Here is a 22708-nt window from a genome sequence, read left to right on the forward strand (position 1 = left end):
CTTTTCGACTGAAGAAAGAAAGACATGAACATCTTGGATGACAATGGGGTGAATAAATTATCAAGAATTTTTTATTCTGGTAGTGAACTAATCCTTTTTTACATCCATGTGCACATCAAGGATGATCATTTAACTTTAAGTTCAAGGGTGCACACAAGTGCATAATGCTTTCACACAGGCATTTCAGTCACACAGTAACACATTAACACTCAGATTCAGGTGTTCAGGTTTGCTGTGTCCAGTATTGGCATTTATATGGAAAGTGTGATCTGGAGAGGGTGAGTGAGAGTGCATTGGGGAACCGAAGGGAAGAAAAGTATGGAGAGATTTAAAAAAAAAAAAACACCAATTGGAAGAGGTACAAATCCGTATCATGTGAGGATGACACTGAGTTGACATCAGTGCTGCATTTATGCATGATTTGATTTTAAAAGAGAACAAGGGGGTGCGGAGGTCAGCAGAGGGAGGGAAAATAAAGGGATTGGATAATTGACAAAAGAGTGTTAGAATGAGAACCGTAGGTGGTCCAAAGGTCGACTAAGTAGTAGTATGGAAAAAAGGGATATTGGGATGTGGGCAGAATTAGGGAGGGAACCTGATAACACTCATAGTGGTGTGAGAATTTAAAAAGGGCAAGAGTGTAGCGACAAAAAGAATGTAGGGCAAAATAATCTACCTGGCAACACGCTAAAGAAGGCCCTGGTATTGTCATGGTAACGTGCCAGAGGATTGTCACAGGTTTTTGATGTGTCGCTTGTCTTTTTTTCATTCTGTGCAAAAATACAGAAGCATAGAAGTACAAGCAAGGGTTTGTGCATTATTTTGGGGTGTTGTTTAAGTGAAGCTTGTGAGCTCTCTGCAGAACACCAAAAAAGATGTTGGTAACTAGGTTAAGTGAATAAGGACAGATTTTTTTTATTTATTTTTTTTGACTGAACTGTCCCTTTAAAATGCTTTCTTGTACCCCTCCTTAATATGCAGAGCATGGTGTGAGCCTGGTCTGTTTATTAGCCAATGGCAGACAGGGAGAGTGTTCAGGGATACCCATTTCACACAGGTATTCTTTCTGTTCTGTTTGGTGATGCAAGTGGCAAAGAAATTACACTTTTTTTTTTCACATCAGTACATAACACACAGCTAAATCACAGATTGACCACATTAGCTATGAACATGTTCCACTTTCCACATTTCTCAACCAGAAAATACATTTTGTTTTATAATGTGCAACCTAACAAAATTCTTTTTATGAAATGTTTTGCTTATTCTTAGAAAAACACTCCCACCAAGGTTATAATAATTACCTAAAACAAAATAATTTTCATTACTTAGATAATAAAATAAACATTAACTGAAATACACACACACACACAAAAAAAAAAAAAAAAACACCTTATTTTATTGCTAGTTGCCAAGGCTAAATTTAAGCACTAAAATAACTAAAACTAAATAAACTAAAAACTAAACCTGATGAAAACATAAATGACAATGACACACAACCAAATGACTAAAACTAATATTATAATGAAAACAGCAAATATAAAAATAAAATCTAATTCAAAGTATTAACAGTATGTCAGTACATGTAAAATAACACTGAATACCACTTGGGGGTTTAATTTGACTTTCACATTCATTTAAAGCATATTTGATGGTAAAACAGGGCAACCTGACCAGCTCAACACACCAACACTGGCTCAAGCAATAGCATGTGTTTGAAGCAGCACTATCTGTTTGTTAGTCAATGGCAGACAGGGAAAATGTTCAAGAAGGGATACCCATCTGAAAACAATTATTCTTTCTATTCTGTTTGACTGGAGTGGTGCAGAAATTACACATTACACAACTAACACATTCACACTGACATTATATAAAGCACAGAAAGACAGAAAGAAAAAATTAACTGCACTAATCCCGGTTCCTCAGCTAGCATTCATATCTGTGACTACACAGAAGGTCATAAACTCATTAGCTGAACCTATACACTCATTAAGCTGAAACCTTTTGGATGAATTTACACTGCAGTAAAAACAAATGCAGAGAACAAACACAAATAAAGAACCCAGGCTGTAGACCGATCGGCTTATGCTAGTGTAGATAAACACATTTGCATTCCTTTGCATGTATGTCATCTGTGAAACGTGTGCAGTCGGCATGCAAAGCGATACGGCTTGAACCTATGGCTCTCGTAGGCCTTTGGTGTCTGTGTGTGAAAATGAGAGGTCTCAGAGGAGCGATACACCGCTGCTTTCCTGCTTAATAAGCACTATCTTCTCTGCTAGCAGACAGACTCTATATTGCCAGCCCTGCAGAATCAGTCTAGACTGATGGAATACAAGCTCACAGCAGTGATTTACACAGCGCTCTTCACATACACACACATTTTATGGGGTATTTAAATTATTTCATTGTCATTAAGTAAAGATCAATAAGCATTTTTTTCTTAAACATTGAGTGTGTCTGAGGGAAATTAGTGTGGGAGGGGATGACGGTGATGAAAGAAAACATTATCAGGGCAGCATTAATATTTTAGTAGTTGCAGAGAGAGTGGGTGGTTTCACCAAGGAGGTCAGACTGTGTGCGTACATGTGGATGCAAATGTGTGTGTGTATTATGTACAGTATGTGATGCCACTAATGAGCAGAGACAATGCAGGAGGCAGGGCTGAGTCTGTTCAGTACACAATATCACCAGCAGAGGGCAACAATGCCACAACTATGATTGTAAAGTGCTTTGGACAAGGGTTTTGTGCTTGTATTGTTTGCTAAATATGCAAGAGAGTTTGTTAATGGTGATTTTGTGTGTATTTGCATGTGTTGTGTACCCAAGGACTATTATTATATAGAGTATTTCAGGTAAGATTTGAGGTCATTATAATGGTTTTGAATGCCAAACATATATTAGGAGAACTTTTAACTTTGTCATGAATAGAAATGCCTTTGAAACATCAAAATTCAAGAGATTCAAAAGTAGGGGGACAAAACAAGTAATAAGGTCCTCAGCAATCTCTCTATTATGGGCTTTTCATGGAGAAGTATGTGGCCCTGCATGTGCGTTGCGGTGTGAGGTAGTTGGTTGTATGGTTTCGCATAATAAACAGCCTGGAGATAACTGTACAACCTTCTAGCTTTCCCTGCGGCTGCACGCTTACGGCTATCAGAACCCACTATGACACCTGAAGCAGCATGGGATGAGCTCATGTGGACAGCCAGGAGCAATGATTCAGATTACTATGGTTATGTAGTGGATATGTAAGATGTTAGAATGTCTTTTTTAAAAGATAATCTGAAGTATTAAATTAGATACAGTGAGGTCCCGGATTGAACATGCAGGATTCAAGCTTTAAAATCTGCGAATAAGCAAAGTTGTTAAAATGTAACACAAAGAAACATGATGTAAAATGAATCATAAATATTGAAGAATCTGCACTATTTCAGATATGGAAATCTGTGAGGTGAACTCTTTTTTACAAAAGGTCAGATGTTCATCTTCCATTGCAGCACAAGATGCTCTTTGGAGAACATGATCATCTGGTTTTACTCAAACCTGTGGAGTTCATGTAGCCTCATTCTGAAATTCACTTGCATACAAATTGTTTTGCTTAATATATAATTTGTAATGAGGAAAATTTGCAAAACAGAAGCACTTTCTCTGGTCTCTCACTCTTGGTCCCTATTGTTTATCATACAACATATAATTTTCAAAACTGACTGTACTGTATTACTGCATGCACTACCAAATACTTAAGCGTTTTATTATGCATTGGAAACATCAACAGGAGATGCTTTAAGGCGGTATGCGTGTCGTGAAGTCAAAGTCATTTTTTGTTTGGTGGTGACTGAGGAATGTAACAGCACAAAAGCAGCAGCTCTTCATAGTCTTTGTCATATTTAGATTGAAAAGCAACGCATTCATAAAAATGAATGTTTCTCACAGCAGTGGTATGCGGCGTTGTTTATATATCATCTTCATAGAAATGCTAAGAACATTTTAGTTCTGATTTATTGCCACTGGCATCCAATTAGATGAAATTTGTCTGATACCAAAGGCTCTCAGATCTTGCCTTTAATTTTTTAAATAACTTTTTTTTCAAGTAATGTTCATTAAATTATACATTAGATATCAAATTAATTTATTTTCTCTAATTTATTTTTTAGATTCATTTCTAACTGAAAAATACTGATATGAAATGACCAGCATTCACCTTTTTTTCCACTCAGAGACAGCAGAAACATTTAACAAAGCAAAAGGCTTTTGCCTGCACACTAGCGTGTGTTTGTGTGTTTATTTGTTTGTGCCTCCTATTTCTGCATCACCATCCAAGTCACCCCTCATCCTCCTCCTCCTCCTCCTCCTCCCCATCTCCCCCTGTGTGTCTGGCTGGTGGCTCAGACAGCCAGCATCCGCATTGCGTTGTAGCTCTCTTTTACTCCCCTTCTGTCTCTTTCTCTCTTTTCATTTTCTTTCTCCCTCACTCAGTCTCTTTTATCCTGTTTCACCTCCATAGGGTTGGAAAAAGGGCATGTATCAGCATATATCCTATTGGAGGTGTGATGAGAAGTTGTTCTGTGGTCAGATGTCGATAGTTCTGTTGTATGTTGAGGATTCAGTGTTCATTTCACACACCATAATGGTATGGAGTTGAAATGATATGTTTCGGTGTGTGCTCTCCATTGCTGTGCGCCTGTGATCAGACTGGACCAGTTCTGTCCTCATATTCTGCTTTTCAAATATCAATATTCAACGTTTTTTGTTTAATGGCCTATATCAAAACATTATTTATGCATTTGTAATTGCAGGTTAAATGCAATAATATCGTGCATTAAACGGTGAGTAAATACATCTAAATGCCACTTCAGATGCAGATTCTGTGTTTCCTCTGAATTACAAAGATGGATTTTGTTGATACTGATTTCATAATTCACTGATATTGACACTTTTAGAAGAAAATGGCTTTATAAAGGTAAAAATGCCCATGAAATGTAAAAATCAGTTTAAACTTATTGAAAAAGATTAATTTCTATCAGTCTGAACTGACCACCATACAGAATATGAATATTTTAGGAGTCAGCTGTCCACGGCAGTCCTTAAAGTGGTCATCGGATGCCCATTTTCCACAAGTTTATATGATTCTTAATGAAAATTCTGTAACATAGTTTAGTTAAAATTTCTCAACAGTGTAAAAAACACATTTTATACCGTGTCAAAACAGCTCTTTTCAGAGCAAGTCATTTTGTAGCATTTTCCTTTAAATGTTAATGAGCTCTGCTGACCCCGCCCCTCTCTTCCGAGCCACTCTCAGATAGGGGTGTAAGAAAATATTGATACACGTGAGTATCGTGATATTTTGTTTGGTGATACTGTATCGATTCTCAAAAATGGAATATCAATTTTTTAAATAAAAAAAATTATACAAGATTCATGCCAGTTGTTTCGTTTTGAGTATATATCCCAACCGCTAGATAGCAGTCTTAATCTCTGAACTTAAACAGTGACAGGAAATACTAGCATTAGGGCACGCCAATAATGTTAGCATTAATATAGTTCGCTGCCAGTAATAGAGGATGAAAGAATTCTTCCAGTTCCCGTTTCAGTGTACAAAGCTGAAGTTTGGTGTCATTTGGGCTTTTAACGTCCACCGTGGCGTGGGCGCCGCCTCTGTTCCGCAGAACGTGCAGATGGAAGACGTATGCGTCGCGTGCATGCCTCTGGGAAACGTAAGAGTAAACAAAGTTTCCTTACTTTAGCAAAGGAAAACTAGTCTCCTCTTGGCTTATATCGAAATCCTCAGAAGTTTTTCTTTAAAAATCATTTTGTGCTTCTTAATTCATGACCGGCATTTTGTCTTGTTCTCTCTCCACACTCATCATTAACCATTCATCGCTGACGTACTACGTCATCCGCCTGCACGTCTTCCGCTTGTCATTAATCTGTTTTCTTTCAAATCAAAGCTAAATACACATAGAAACAGCGCATCCTTGTGGCACGGATGATTCAGAAGAGCATACGCAGCATACAGTGATGTGGAGAAACACAGAGGAGACAGCTGACAAAGGAATTGTTGAATAAAGTCATTATATTTGTTTTCTTCGCTTACAAAAAGTGTTCCCGTCGCTTCATATAACCCAGATTGCATGTCTGATGGCAGATGGAGTATTCTGACAACGACTTTCATACCTTTTATGGACCTTGAAACTGTTATTTACTTGGCAGTCTTTGGGACAGTCACAGGCCTCCCGGTTTTCATCCAAAATATCTTAAATTGTGTTCCGAAGACGAACAGAGCTTTTACAAGTTTGGAACAACAAGGGGGTAAGTGATTTGACAAAATTTTCATTTTGGGGTAGAGTATCCCTTTAATAACAGAATCACTGACATGATGTCAGCTGCTCCTTTTGTGGCAGGGCTGAATGCAGTGGAAATGATTTGGGGATGGCAAAGAGGGACTTTGCAATTAATTGCAATTCATCTGATCACTCTTCATAACATTCTGGAGTATATGCAAATTGCATCATAAGAACTGAGGCAGAAGACTTTGTGAAGATTAATATTTGTTTCATTCTCAAAACTCTTGGCCACGACTGTACACTATATTTCAAAGTTTGGGGTCAGTAATACTTCAAAAAAAAAAAAAAAAAAAAATGTATTCAGCAAAGACACATTGAATTGATAAAAAAGTGACAGTTACGACATTTATATAATGTTCTGAAACATTTCCATTTCAAATGAATGCTGTTATTTTGAACTTTATGTTCTATTCAAAGAATTCTGAAAAAAAATGTCTGTCAGTTTCCACTAAAATATTAAGCAGCACAACTGTTTTCAACATTGATATAAATAATGTTTGTTCAACTCCAAATCAGAACATGAGAATGATTTCTGAAGAATCATGTGACACTGAAACCTGGAGTAATGATGCTGAAAATTAATCTTTACCTTTACAAGAATAAATTACATTTTCAAATATTAAAAAAATAAAATATTTAATTTAGAAAAACTGATTTATTTTAAATTGTTTCACAACATTACTGTTTTTACTGCACTACTGCCTAGTGGGCATAAAAAATCTTATTGACCCCTAAAACTGTGTGTGTGTATATATATATATATATATATAAACCAACCTATATATAAATCTAGTGTAGACAAAAGTTACCTAGAATGACAACTAGCCCCAGTCTTTCCTATACCATTACACAGTCATCCTCCTCCATTTGTCTGATGACTGGAGGAATTGAATGTCTTGCCACGTGATGAGCAGTTCAATTGAGAGTGACTTAGAAGTGTGGCCATTCAGGCCCTGAAATGGGGAGACCTGTACCGAACAAGATGACGTCATTCCTTCAGTGAGAAACTCAGTGCTTTGTTTCATTGTGCTCCCTTATTGCAGGCATGCAGCACACTGGACAGAACATGAGCATCCATGCAAACCGAGACAGAAAGCGGTCCAGATTGAAAAAACAGGATGCAAAACAACACAACAGCAATAAAGGACAGACATTAGAATATAAAACAGTAGAAGAAGACAGAGGTGTATATATAGAGAGAAAATAAAGAGGTTTATTTATGAGAGGATAGATATATAGAAATGAACAAGAGGGAGAAGAAGATAAAGCGCAAGCTTTTGCAAATAACTTCCAGACTGCCTGCAGTCAGCAGCACTAATAACAGCTGTCGGAGTTGTGGAAATGGAGGTTACTAAGCGTTCCCTTTGAATAAGCTGCTGTAAAGCTAATGTATAGCTGATCCATACTTGTGCACCCTTGTTTAAGAAAGCTCTTTCTTTCATGTTCCTGCGCATCAATGTCTGAATGTATTTATCCCAGACTGTACAAATAATGTTGTCTGCAGCAGACATTTTGGCTCCAGAACAAGGGACTTTCATACCCGCTGGTTTTGATGGCACGAAAAGGGGCTATTCCCTCTTAGCTCTTCCTCGTTGCTACTTGCGCCTATCTTTGTCTTTGTTACTGTTCGCTCTCAAAGCGAAACAAGTAGCCTCCCCCACTCACTGTACCAGCATGTCATAAATCATATTTAAACGACTACACCTCCACTGAAGCTGTGGGACTGGAGTGTGGCTGGCTAAAGAGGCCATGCGAGGACAATGCACCATTTAGTCGTAGAAATGAGTGGTTTGTAGCTGAAATTGTTTCGATTTTTCCAGCAAACTGTTGATTTTGCCATTGTAAAAAGTTTATACACTTTTTAAGCACATATACAACAGTATATTTGCGACACATGACCTTAATATAGTATTATTTACCAAAGGATACTAAACATACATATTGCATGTTGCATTATATCGTTTTATTCACAATATCTTTGATTTTGTTCTTTTTGTGTTTTTAAAGGCACAGTCCACCCAAAATATGTCAATTCTGTCATGTCGTACCAAACCTCTTTGAATTTCTTCTACAAAACACTCACAGACACAATGGGGTCCAAAACACTGACTTTGACAGACAAACAGACAAAAAAAACTGCTGTTCTTTCAAACTTTCCAAGCGTCAGAGAATCCTGAGACAAAATGGTCACAGTTTCCACATTGAAAGTCAGTGGGGTCCAAAACAACACTGAACCCCAGTAACTTTCATTAAATCAAAAAAAGAAAGTACTGAGGCATCTTCTTTTGTGTTCCACAGAAATAAGAACGTCATACACGTTTGGAACGACATTCCGTTGAGTATATGAGAACAGAATTATCTTTATCGAATTCAAATGCACAGTGTATGATGCTTCTGGTGCTGAAAAATATAGTGTGCGAACACGTTAGTGCATGAGAAGCTATAGGCGATTTGCTGCACTGGTGAAGCCGCGGCATGTTGGGAAGACAGAGCGTAATCTGATGAGGCGTACCCGTGGATTGATTAACAGAAGATTGCGGCAAACGCTAGGAGTAATATTTTCCAGTGCTTTATCATTTTGCTAGCCTGATGCTCAGCGCCTTCTCACCCTGTTTGAGATTCTGACCCCTCCCCTTCGTTTCCCATTCCTTCCTACTCTCGGCTCTCTTCTCCTCTCCCCTTTGCCCCCTCCCTGCTCCCTCTGTCTTTCACACACATTTCCTCTCTCAGACGCACACATACACAAACGCACAGACTGCAAAAGAAGGGGGGGCAGGGGTAGTAACGGAGACACGATGCCTGAAAAACGTGAGCGAGTGAAAGAGAGAGAGAATAGAGATGTTGAAGGCTAGGGAGGGATTGAGAGGAAAAAAGCGAGAGGGTTTGAGATTGGGGACAAGGGATGTAAGTGCTTGAGATGCTGAGAAGAGACAGAGTGATGGAAGACTCAAAGGCAGAAAATGTGTGTGTGTGTGTGTGTGTGTGTTTGTGTCTGTCTGTCTGTCTGTCTGACAGAGAGGACACAGTCTGAGGGGCTGGTGGTGCTGTAGACTATAGGATTGCTGTAGGGAAGGTAGGTTGTGTGCTACCTATGGGATCAGCGTGATTGTCTTTGCTCTACCTGCCTGTGGGCTCATTGTCTGTGTGTCTGACTGACTGTCTGACTGTTTTTCTCTTTCCAGAAAAAGAGGGAGAGATGCCCAGACACTTAGATTGGAGAGTGGAAAGGATGGACGTTTTCTCATTTTCCGTTTTCTTTCACTTTGTCTTTGTATCGTCAGGTTTAACTTTTCTGAGTCCAACATGTTTCCACATCCTTCATGCTGTACGTGAATTGGTTTTTCGTCTCATATTCATAGTTTTCCACAGACTTCGTACATCGACATGCACTTTTTGTCACCACAAAGCTTGACATGGTCAAAGTCTGCATGTTCCAGATTCCACGATAAGGTAGTACATCTTCTTTTGGATCTTTGCCATTCACCCCTGCATTATGCGATTTTTGGCACAGCAGAGGCTTATATTTGCCGTAGACAGTTTATTGTGGGGCTTGTGATTGACACACCTGTGCACATGCATGCATGTGAGACAGAATGCTTTGACGTACGCTTGTTTGGCTTATTTAATGTTTTAAAAGACAATAGAAGTGTGAGTCTAACTACTGCTGCAGTCGTTTTCATAATTCATGATGGTGTGATGTTTGAGAAATATTTTATCGCCATAGTATTTTTGAGTCTTGACCAGTTTGAAGTATTGCATGTCTGCAACCGGCAAGGCGTGAAGATCTTAATCAGTTTGTCAACTTGCACATTTTTTTTAAGATAGTCACTGTACATTTTTTGGTAATAGTCATGGTCAAGATTTGAACAGTTTGGTGTCTCTACTCACTCAGTCACTGTGTCAGTTGTACCAGCTGTCTACCAAGAAGGGGCACTATTGCACCATTTTATATTCTTCAGGTCCCCATTTGCAGTTTGTGCACCGTGTAACATAAATCCATGTAATAATAAGTGTTAATCACTTGTTTAGCTACTTAAAATGTTTGCATTGGATATATTCATATTTGTTTGGTTTTATCTTCACAGGTTTCAACTTAACACCTGGACATTTTGGGAAAATTGGATTCCTTCCATATACTGTTCTGTAGGTATTCCATTTTGCCCTGTCCTCATGTTACCTGATGACAGCTGAATGAGCCGTTTAAGTGTTAACATGTTATTTTTGGTTGGTTGATTTATGGCTTTTTATATAGTAATTTACTAAGAATTACTTTACACTGTAAGTTAGTTTTATTTGATCATAGTTTTCTCCTGGTTGTTATGCAATATTGCGGAGAAATCTTTGTCTAAGGAGTCGGTGAATGTGTCATTGATTTTTCAAAAGTAAAGCTCCTCAAGCTGATGAGGTTTTACTGAAGCTCCTGGTAGAATCACGCAGAGGATGATGCCACGGCTTACAGCCTCTGCGGAGAACCATATTGCAGTAAAAGTACCCATCAACAACACCCCATGGTTTTATTATGACTGACACACCACAGTTTGGTGCAAACATTATGTGTTTACTGCTCTCTGTACTCCTTCACTGCCTGAAGGAAGTGAGGGTGAAAATCTGAACAGCGCAATGCAGTCGGAGCTCCTTTTTCCAGGTGCTTTAAATGAGGTTTCGAAGACATCAGAAAGAATGACGTAATTGTGCATTTTTGATTCCAGAAACATGGTCCTGTTTTTTTTTTTTTTCACAGTATGTCTCTTTGTCCCTGAGACCCTTAACCTGTGAGGTCAAACTAGGTCACAGGTGAGGTCCTCAGGAACAGGGCTGCATGCGCCATCATCCCAAAAAGTCAAACCAAGGAGAAATATTTGCATTTTTATTATGTCTTTAAATCAGTCTTAGCTATATTTACAGTAGCTTATTAAACATATGCTGAAAAAGATCCATTTTATGTTTAGATTTAGCTTGATTGTACTGTAAATGATTAGACTGTACTCTGGCCCTCCAGTTGTGGTAGTGACTACTGGGGACACACCTTATTGGCTGGCTTTGTGTTCTATACAAAGAAATTGTCCAATAAGAAGACAGCCAAGGGTGGCGACCCCATAATATGATCTTCACTCATATTGTCTTTCCGTTCACACGAAACAAGACAAATGTATTTTACAAACATACAAATGTGTTGATCCATATATGTCATTATGTATCTTTTTTCCCCTTTATCGATACCAGTGACGTTTTAGTTTCATTTAGATATTATAATAGTTTTTATTAGTATTTAGAATTAGTTTTTTTTTTCCTTTTTAATTTTAAAGTTTTTGTATTTTTACTTTATCAATTTCATTAGGTTTTCTTATGTCAATATTTTTTTAAATAATTTTAATTTCAGTTTTTGTTATCTTAGTTCAACTTTATATTTTATTCCAGGTATTTTTCTTTAATATGATGATATGATTTTAGTTCAATATAATAGGCCTGATCTATACCTGATTCTCTCACTGTGCCTTATTTCAAACATATTGGTGAGTTTTCTTACTTTCATATGTGCATAATTTGTTCAGACTTATCAATAGAGCTATTTAAAAATTAATTAATTAATGAAAGAGAAATTAAACATCTCACAAAGCATTGCTGGGGACTTATTATTTGTTTGGTGCAATTATTGAGTGTTTTCTAATCTCAGTGACAGCTTGAATGAACTGAGCCTGAAAGTTTGATTGATTCTGAGCAGCGCAATGCAGTCAGAGCCCCATTTTTCAGGTATAATTTGTTCACACTTATCAGTGGTTGTTTTTAATTAATGCAAGATAAATTAAACGTCCCACAGAGCATTACCGCAACATGTTGGATACAAAGATTTCTATCACAAACCAAATATAATGAAAATAAATAATATAGAAAAAGGTCACTCTCCTGCATGTGACGCACATTCGAAATCACAAATGAAAAATGGGAAAAACCTGGGGAAAAAAGAGACACCGGCACTCCATGATATGTTCATTTTTCAGTGAACCCTCGCTGACTTTCTGGCCTTCTGTCGAAGGGCCAGCTGTAGAATTAGCATCTCAGGACAGTGCAGCGCAATGCTACCTGTCTTCTGATCATTGCTGATAGGCCGGCTGACTGACTACACCATCTTTTCTCTGGCAGGCCTCCGGTGGGGCTCCTGCTCACTATTGATTGGCTTGTCTTTGCAGAGACAGATGAATGCATTAGTACCCAAGTCGCTCCTGCCACTGGAAATATATTAACTTCATGTATTAGGCACCCTGTCTCGTTACCATGGCGACACTTTGGAAAAGACTGGGGAGGGGGGTGGAGGCAGGAGAGGGGGTTTTGGGGTGATGGAATGGGGGGAGGGGTGTGGGATACGGGATGCAATGAGCTTGTGGGCTTGATTGGTAGTCTCTCTCTGTTTCTCAGGCACACATACACACATTGACTATGTTGGGGATCCTACTATATCAGCTTTTTAAAATATGTTTATGTTTTAACCTTTCTATTAATCTTTTAAATGGCAATTATGTTTTTTTCTAATGTCTCAAACCCATTATTTCGTTATTGTAAATTTACGTTTTGTCTTTTTCCTTTCTTTTGTCTGCTGCTCAGAGATCAGTGGTCGATCATATGCACAGAAAGCCTTTTCTTTTCCCTTTGTTCCGGTCAATTTGGATCATTTGCCATAGCACCCCACCACCATCATCAACAGGCACACAGGCATCACCCTCTCCCTCCCTTTTCCCTTCTCTCGCTCCCTCTCTTTCACACACACACACTCCCCATCTCTTTACTTTGCAGCAAAATGGTGCATAATGGGAGCAGGAATAGGGTTGAAAAGACAATGGAGTAAATTAGCAATATTTCTTAATGGGGGAACACTCCACAAGACCATGAACATCACAGATGTATATTGCTTTTGTCTGGAGTCACTGCAAGATCAAGCTGAACTAGCCTTACCTATGTACAACAGATAAGAAAATTCTGTCATCATTTACTCACTCTCATGTCCTTCCAATCCTGTATGACTTTATTTTTTTCTGTGGAATATAAAAGAAGATATTTTGAAGAATGTTGGTATCCAAACATTTTGGTTTTCACTGACATTGGTTTCCATTGTATTTTTTTGTCCATATAGTGTAATCAGTTGGAACTGATTATTGGTCACCAATAGACCTAAGTCTGGGTACTGCCATATTAAAATTTTGACAAATGAGGCTCTGGCAGATAGAAGTACTATGGCATGCTTTTAATGGATTGAACTGTTGTTTAACAACATACCAATTGTGCAGCTGCGGAAACATATTTACAAAAAAAAAAAAAAAAAAAAAAAAAAAAAATTCAGTAGACAAAAACCCCTTAAAACAGTTTTTAAAGTTGTGAGTTGGTAACAATTATGTTATCTATGACCTATAGTGCCTACAATTGTATAAGTCTTTCCCGACCTCACAATAATTATGATTTCATCTAAATTCAGTGTGACATCTAACCTGACTATGTTCTTTCAAATATCTCCTTTTATGTTCCACGTAAAAAAGAAAGTAATGCAGGTTTGGAAAGAGGGTGAGTGAATGAGTTTTAATTTTTTGGGAGGACTATCCCTTTAAGAATCCTACACGAGCCTACAATGAACTAGAGAAATGTTGAGTTTTGTTATTTGTTTATAAATGTTGATATGTTAATTGTAACACAATAAATCACTACCATTATGTTTACTGCCAAAGTCATTTTTTCATTCCTGTCAAATGAAAATGTACATTTGCTGTGCCCATGTGATAATTATTTCGTCATGATGATGTTATCGTTAAACAGAATTTTCAAAAGTTGTTTATTTTCAAACAGATTGAGGAATAATATAACAGGTCCTTGAATAGCAGAAATGTTTGCAATTATCGTTAAACTGTTGCTTTTCAGCTCGGTAATTAACACAGTTTATAATTGCTATCAGTGCTTTATTGATGTCGATGACAGTCTTCGTTTGTGCTGGGGCCATATTCTCACCGAATACAATATAAGGAATGTAGACTCTTGTTTCAAAACACTCGATCGCATATTCAACAATGAATCGAGAGTAATTGAAGCAGGAAAAGTAGGTAAGAATTAATAAATTGAATATTATTGGTGTTATGCTACTAAACAATAGGACTATGGTACGAGAAGCTGAGGGACTATATAGGCGAGAATGTACTACGGTCTCGAGTAGCTATCTTTTTGCTTTTAATAAACGGGTACTTTATAATAACAATATTAATAACCGAATTTATATTAAAACGATGTTTCAGCAACGTTGCTTTGTAACAAAACGCTGAAGCTGGTATTTCTTACAAAAATGTAGCTAATGCTTCGTTCAGAAGTTATCACATTAGCGTATTTTCCCGCACTATTCTACAAAGTTTTCATCATTACGCATGATTAAATATGTCATTCTGTTAAACTTCCCATTTTCTGTCATTTCTGCTTGATGTCGACTATTTAGTAGCCTAATTAAATTCAAGTATAAGAAGCGTGCATTTCAACGCGTTTCACGTTGCTCCACTTTCATTCTACTGTAAAAACTAAGGCTGCAACTAAACTTTACGTTGTTTATAGTGTGTTCAGAATTTGTACAGTTTCTTGCACAGCTAATGTTTTTGTATCTCTTTCACAGGGAGAGGCTATGACTTGATGCTGAAGAATATCTTGATGGCTGAAATTATGCCTATAGTGGAGGAATTTGACCAGCAGAAAAATTATGGTAACAGATTAATCTAATTACCACTTTCAGCAACCAAGTAATAGACTTACTGTGTTTGTTTGGGACCAGACCTGACAATTCATTAGGCCATAATTTGAAAGGATTTACTCTGAGTCCACAGAGTAGTAAATATTTCCTTTCAGAAGTGATTCATTGGAAATAGTAAGCAAGAGGATCCTTTATCAGTGTTCACTAACAATACTTAGATTCCAAAGGGAAGACCTAGAGACTTGCATAATGTTTGCTGAAAAGTGATATGTACAAATGTGAAATGATTGTCTACACTCACCGCACCCAGAGACACAGAGTGTTTATGAGATAATGGGTGTTGTAAAGCTGTAAATATGTCAGTTTTAGTGGTTCGATTGCAAGTATTACGTAATACATAGACATATTGTTTATCCCTTGGAAATTATAAATTTGATCATCAGACACTATACAACAAGCACCCCCCCCCCCAACCCCCCCCCCCCCCCCCCCCCCCCCCATTATTCCTTTTCAACAACTGCTTACTTTAGGTCATTTCTAATCATGCAGTAATTTAATTGTGGAGCCCATTTTTCCTTCAAACTGAGGAATGCAAAAAAGACAGACTGGGACTGGCATGAAATATCAGGGAGAGATCCAGATAGAAATAGACATGTAATCTTTGACATAAACACTTTGACTGAAATTGAGATAAATGGCTCTGTCCTTCTCCCCTCTCCTCCCTTCTTTCAGATACAGTATATGAGTTCAGGCTACAGGCAGCAGCAAACAATTTCATTGCTGCAGCCTCAAGGCTGCCCAGAGGTGAGACTTACATTATCACTTCATTTTTTTGCTTGGTAAACCATGAAAAACTGGACCTGAGCCTTCATCTTCAATATTGCAGCTCTCACTTTTCTCTAAGTTCCATCATGATTTCTGCTTATTTCTCTCTTAAATCATAGCAAGTTCTCCCACTCTAAAACTCAATGCACCCAGCCACCTTAGTATTACTGACTATTATAATGTACATTCCTTGCATATGGATAGTGGAGTATCTAAATTATGTTTTTTATCATTTCCTGCAGCCTCTGGATGTTTCCCCCCATGTGGTGAGTACCACATACAGTATATATGTGTCATGACCCTCCTGGTGAAGCAAAAGAAAAGTGTTAAGTAATTTAAGGTATTAAGGTACCTCAAATGTCCTATTGAGTACTCCAGAGACTCAATATATATTATAAGTGACTGCAAACAATTTTCCTTATGATGGTGTTGCTGTATACCAATGACTGTCTTTAGAGTTCTTGCAGAAATTTATGGGTTCCAGCTTTTCTTTTTTTGTTTATCAGAAAGATGTTTTTTTAAACTAGTGCGTTCATGGAAAAGCTCAAAGAAAAAAAATAACAAATTGTTTAAATTGATAGGATTTAATGGTTCAATGTAAGCTTTAGTTTAATGATTTCAATTAATGTCAATTGATTGAAATCATTAAACTTCTTAAATACAATTCAAGAACAATTATATAGTTAGGTTTTTTCAAAGACTACCAAAATAAATAAATAAAATAAATAAACATAGTACACTATTAATGGGTTCAAATATATTGTTAAGGTTTCCAGGTTCAAGGTGCTGTTTATAACTGCATGACCTGTCAGTACGACTCCTGTGAGTTCCCGCTGGATTGCCCCGGTGAGTTGACAGGCTCCTTTACATGTGTGCAGTGTTCTGTTCAATATATTATGATATGTAATTCTATGCAGTCCCCCACTCACCCACTCTCTCCACACTTGACATGATGGATATGTTATAACTCAACCTGACAGAACCACCTCTGTAATTATGTAACAGCATTTACGCAGCGCAAACATCTACAGCTTTTAACTCTACTTAGGAGCACAGCAAAGTTGTTAAACGAAACCTTGGGCCTTGACACACTTTTACACATAATATCATTTTGCACAGATAGCCCTGTGGGTCACCTAAGATGGCAGGCCTTCTCCCACACACTGTGGTATTCATTTCCACTTAGCACAGCTACAATTATTGCTCAGTGTATCTTTTCCTTGGCTGCTCTCACCAGAGGCTCTGCTTAAATATTATAATTAGGTGAATGGTGGGCAGACTGTACTGCCTCTGTTCTTTTGTTGACAAAAGGCTTTCAATTCCAAGGTGAAGTGTTACAGATCTGCGTCTAGTGTATTGTTGTGTGTGTGTGTGTGTGTGATGTATGTGCTTTTACAGTGAAGGAAATCAAAGTAAATGAGAACAACAGGACTCAGATGTGGTGTAAGATCCCTTTCCTGCTTCCCACAGATGCAGAGATAGTCTGGAGATATGCAATGGTGATGTGAAAATCAATCCAAACCATGAATAGCTAACATAGTTTATGATTTAAACTAATAATAATAATAATAATAATAATATTTATTATTATTATTATTATTATCATTATTATTATATAGAATATAGATTTTTTTTTAATTCAGCACACTTTGGCAGTTTCAGTTAATATTATTTATTTATTTATTTGCCATTATAGTGAAGAGTCATTCATTCAGATAAAATGATGGTATGTTTCCTGCAATTTTCAATATTCATTTATTCATTCATTCATTCATTCATTCATTCATTCATTCATCTTTTTTTTATTTAAATTCAGACAAATATGTTTTGTATGTACAATATGTTTACTGCAGAATGTATCAAAATTAGAGGGGAATTTAGCAATGTTAGTAATTTGTAACATTTATAATATTTTTATGCAAAAAAAATTACAGTGTTTACTGCCATTTCCATAATATATATATATATATATATATATATATATATATATATATATATATTATATATATATATATATATATATATATATTTTGCTCACCAGCCACTGTGGCTAGTGGTTTTTCAAGTTTAACCACTCAGCATTTTCACTGGCCACAATTTTGTTGTTGGGAAATTACGTTTTACATGATTTAATATTGCATATAAAATTTATTTAAATTGATTTCCAGCATATTTAAAGGGCATTTTTCCCTAACCGTATTAAATGCACTCAACATCACTCATAAAAAAAACCATCATTAAAAAAATAAATTCACCAAATATAACAATAAAATAAAATAATTATACCAATCAAATTAAATCAGTATCAACAAAACTGATCTTTCCAATAATAAGTATTGAACGCATCTACATTTTTCTTAGTAAATACAGTGCCCTCCATAAGTATTGGAGCAGTAAAGACAAAATTGCTTTCTCTGCTGTGGAGTCAAGACATTTGCAAATATGATTAAAAGATGAATATGAGACAAAACTACAAAATGTCACATTTTTTTATTGGGTCTTTCGATACATACATGTTTTACCAAATAAAAAGGACAGCAATTTTAGAGTTCATCCCACTATTTGATGTGAGCATAATTATAGGAACAGTTGAATTTAAGGCAGATGTAAAAGATTAAAAGCTAATATTTAGTTGCAGATCCCTTGCATGCAATCAGAGCAGTGTCTCTGCAACCCATAGACATCACCAGACTCTTGGTTTTATGCTTTGAAATGCTTTTCTCCAGCCTTTAATGCAGCCAATTCCAACTGTTGCTTGTTTTGGGGAGTTTCTGTCTTTAGTCTCCTCTTCAGCTGGTTAAATTAATGTTTAATCGGGTTTAAATCTGGAGGTTTTTTTGGGCAATCTAAGGCAATCTATTGGGCAATTTACATTTCTTTGCCCTGATAAAGCCCTTGACTGAACTGGGAGGGTGTTTTGGTTCATTGTCCTGATCTAATATGAAGTGTTTTCTAATGAGTTTGGTGGCATTTTCTTGAATATTGGTAGCCAAGATGATTTTGTACCCTTCCAAATTCATTCTGCTACTGCCATCATACATTAAGTCATCATTAAAATTAAGAGGTCCCATTATAGAGACAGCCATGCATGCCCATGCCATGACACCACCTCCACCAAGCTTTACAGATGAGGTTGTATGCTTAGGATCATTTGCAGTTCCATTTTTTCTCCACACTTTTGCTTTTCAATCACTTAGGTAAAGATTAATCTTTGTTTCATCGGTCCATCAACTCCGTTACAAAACTCTACTGGCTCACATTTGTGAAGAATCTTGCCTTTTTATTTTTGGTGCTGATCAGAGGTTTGCATCTTGCTGTGTAGCTTCTGTAATTTTGTGTCAAATTCTCCTGTGGACTGTAGATTGACAGAGCATCACCCCAGCTTTCTGGAGGTTGTTGGTGATTTTACAGACATGTATTTTAGGGTTCATTTTCACAGCTTTTATGATTTGTCTGTCATCAACTACTGTTGTTTTTCTCAGCTGATCAGGTCGTTGTTGGTTACTGATGTCATCGGTAGTTTCCAAACTCTTGATTTCTCTATGCCCTTTGTTTTTCCTATAGTTCTAATTGACTTCCTCTTTTCCTTTAGCATCCAAATTGCTTGCTTTTCTTTCAGAGTCGGCTTCCTCGTCTTTATCCAGGTTTATATGTGTCATCGTCGAAAGCAAAACTTAGAATGCAGAAGTAATGGATATAACTGATAAGACACATTTCCTGCTTTTAATATCTGAAGAATTAATGCAACAGGACACAGCTGAACACTTAGAAAGACCTGTGAGGCAACTGTTCCAATATTTATGCTCACATCAGATAGGGAGATGAAACTCTAAAAGTGCTGATCTTCTTAGCTGGTAAAACATCTTTGTGTTGAATTACCCAATAATAAAATGTGACATTCTGTAGTTTTGTCTCATATTCATCTTTTAATCATATTTACAGATTTCTTGACTCCACAGCAAACAGAACAATTTTGTCTTTACTGTTCCAATACTTATGAAGGGCACTGTATATTTCTAAAAGTGCTGTTGACAAATTTTTTACCAGATTTCAGTAACTACCCAAGTAATCCATACATACAAAAAAAACAATACAAATAAGTTCAGAAATTAAGTTCTTTGTAAAAAAAAATGGAATGACCCAGGAAAAAGTATTGCACGCTTACTGAAATTTATTTAATAATTCTACAAAAGCCTTTGTTGGTAATGACAGCTTCAAGACACCTCCTGTATGGAGAAACTAGTCGCATACAGTGCTCATGTGTGATTCTGGCCCATTCTTTCACACAAACAGTCTTTAATCTTAAAGAGAAGTGCCATGGGATTTTTAAAGACCACAGAGAGTTAGTTTTTTGTATGTATGGGTTACGTGGATTGTTACTGACATCTGTTGAAAATTTCATGTCAACAGCACCTTTAAAAAATATGTATACTGAGAAAAATGATGTGTTCAATACTTATTTTACCTGCTGTATATTTATTCATTCATTCCTTTATTTTTTCATCTTGTTTTTTGTTGTTGTTTATTTTTTAAATGCAGTCAAAATTACAGTATTTTTCCTGCAGAATTTACCAAAATTCGAGGGGGCTATAGCAATATTATTGTATTTTTATGCAGACAATATTACAATGTATTTCTTACAGTTCCAATTACTATTCATTCATTTAGCATGTAGCAATATTTGATGCATATTTAAATTTAGAGTTGAATGTGACAGTACTTTAAAGATCAGAATTTCTAGGCCTTTCCTTCCATCTCTTTCTGTACTTACAACCATTGAACTGACATACAGGAGAGAACGATGTTGATGGATCGGTTTGACGAAGTCACGGTTGGAGTGGATCCACTTTACTTCATCCCCTCTGCCCGGCCTGAGCACTCAGGCACCTACCAGTGTGAAATATTCTCTCAGGAGCACTCACTTGTCCGTATCTACTACTACCTCACAGGTGACCACTCACATCTATGAAATATAATTACATTGCTGTGCTGTTGCTAGTACTGACCACTGTCTATATATACCAAATGTCTGTGGTTTTCACCTCAGTAGTCCCTATGGCACAGATAGGCCATGCAGAACTGCAGGATGTCTTTGAACAGGCTCTCCTCCCAGGAGGCCAGTTCCCTCCCCTGTCCTCTACAGATCCATTCACCTTATTGCTGCCCAGTCCTGCCCTTGTCACCACCTGTCTGACTGCAATGCTTCTGCTGGTCTTCTTAAGTCTAGGGTAAAAAAATCTTTATTTCCAGTGTAATTATTCTGTGTAATTCCTATTTGATTTGGTTTGAACATGAGAATATCTTATAGTAGGGATTCCCATACTTTTTAGTCTGCTGAACCCCTTTAACCTAAAATATTACCTCTGACCACCTATGAGTTAATATTTATCATTTTTATTAACATATTTGCATGTCCACGTTGGGTTCACTGGTAAACAAATACACAGGTAAACAGATAAAATATTTTGTCTTTTTTATTTTTTATTTATTTATTTATTTTTATATTTGTATGATTTCATTAATACATTTTATTTCTTCAACTCACAAACGCCCTCATAGTTCCCTCACAAATTTCAGTTGAGTAAACCATGCATTACAATAATGCACCACAGTGCAAAAAATATCCTAAAATATAGTCTTTCTTTATGTACAATATAATTTGTTTATATTTTCTCTTGAACTTGGGTGTGACATTTTACTTGGACATGTTTTTACAAGTTTACTGATTTATTACTGTTTTATTCGATATCTCTTTGTCCATAGGGCGCTACATTGGTTATCTTATCAGATTGGGAACAGTGAGTCTGATCCAGCCCAGGAAACAAAACTCACAGAAAAAAAGAAATATTTGATTCACTGCTAACAAGAGAAGCACGATAAAATATTAAGGCAGGACTTGTTTCACCGGTAAGGCATTTATTTCTATTTGATTTTGGACCAGATTATTAAAGAATAATTGAAATATTATTATATAGAAGTCAGCTTTTGAAAATGAACAGGAGAACGTGGGAGAGCCAGTGAATCTGAGTTTATGAGTGAGGCTCTGCCACTACATCAAGTTATAAAGCCTCTTTTATACTACTAAATATAGCCAGATGTGACTCAAGGCATTACTCCATTTACAGTCTTTACTCAGTGTTTTGCTTCTGTTGTCCCAACAACCCATTAGGTCCAAACTGGGCGAGGGGAATACTTCATCGTACAGCATTGCAATTTTCCATAATGTTTGTTAGGATAGTGTGTATTTTAGAGCTGCAATTTTTTTTTTACGATGTCTGGATTTTATCACAGGGCTTAAGATTTAAAGACCCAATGTATTTTTCCATAAATTCTGAATACATTTAAATAAGCAGGTTTTTAGGGATGAACTTTGTTGATCACTATCATCACCACTGGTCATATTTCTGCTTCTCGTCTCATTTGGCACCTCTTTACCTCTACTTATCTGCCCTGAGATAAGATGATGTCCGCCAACTCAGTGCTGAGGTCATGACTGTTAAGAGAAACAACCCAAAATAGAAGATTACACGATGTTGAAGTAAAATGGAAAGTAGGAATTCAAAGATGCAACATGTGCCTGTGCCTCTGGATTTTTATGTGTGAAGATTCCATGTACTGTTTTAAAAAAAGTGCTACTTTTATTCACTGGCTGTTAAAATGAGCATCTATAGACAAAACTGCCAGACATTGTCAGGAAAAGTCTCAATTGGACTGTAATAATTGGTTATTGTATGATGCTACAAATACATTTAGACAGAATTATATGATATAGGTATAAATGTTGTTTTACAAGACTTCTATTCTTTTATAATTCCTTTTGATGGAATCG

General features: G+C 36.7%; 1 protein-coding gene across 5 annotated transcripts in view; it reads left to right on the forward strand.

The window, feature by feature from the left end:
• The window catches only part of LOC109091256 (sperm acrosome membrane-associated protein 6), a 36496-nt gene extending 14725 nt beyond the window's left edge, over positions 1 to 21771 (forward strand). Inside the window, exons 3-11 of one of the 5 annotated variants that reach the window (XM_042740974.1) lie at positions 10430 to 10487; positions 14980 to 15066; positions 15787 to 15858; positions 16122 to 16145; positions 16648 to 16725; positions 17278 to 17378; positions 20672 to 20828; positions 20927 to 21107; positions 21643 to 21771. In XM_042740974.1, coding sequence (XP_042596908.1) covers positions 14997 to 15066; positions 15787 to 15858; positions 16122 to 16145; positions 16648 to 16725; positions 17278 to 17378; positions 20672 to 20828; positions 20927 to 21107; positions 21643 to 21742 — 783 coding nt within the window. In that variant the 5' untranslated portion in view covers positions 10430 to 10487; positions 14980 to 14996 and the 3' untranslated portion in view covers positions 21743 to 21771. Of the gene's footprint in view, positions 1 to 10429; positions 10488 to 13682; positions 14426 to 14979; positions 15067 to 15786; positions 15859 to 16121; positions 16146 to 16647; positions 16726 to 17277; positions 17379 to 20671; positions 20829 to 20926; positions 21108 to 21642 lie in introns of those variants that run through there. The other 4 variants (XM_042740973.1, XM_042740972.1, XM_042740976.1 and 1 more) reach the window with 4 other exon arrangements.
• Positions 21772 to 22708: the final 937 nt, after the last annotated feature.

This window comes from Cyprinus carpio, chromosome B16 (assembly GCF_018340385.1).
Source record: "Cyprinus carpio isolate SPL01 chromosome B16, ASM1834038v1, whole genome shotgun sequence".
NCBI lineage: Eukaryota > Metazoa > Chordata > Actinopteri > Cypriniformes > Cyprinidae > Cyprinus > Cyprinus carpio.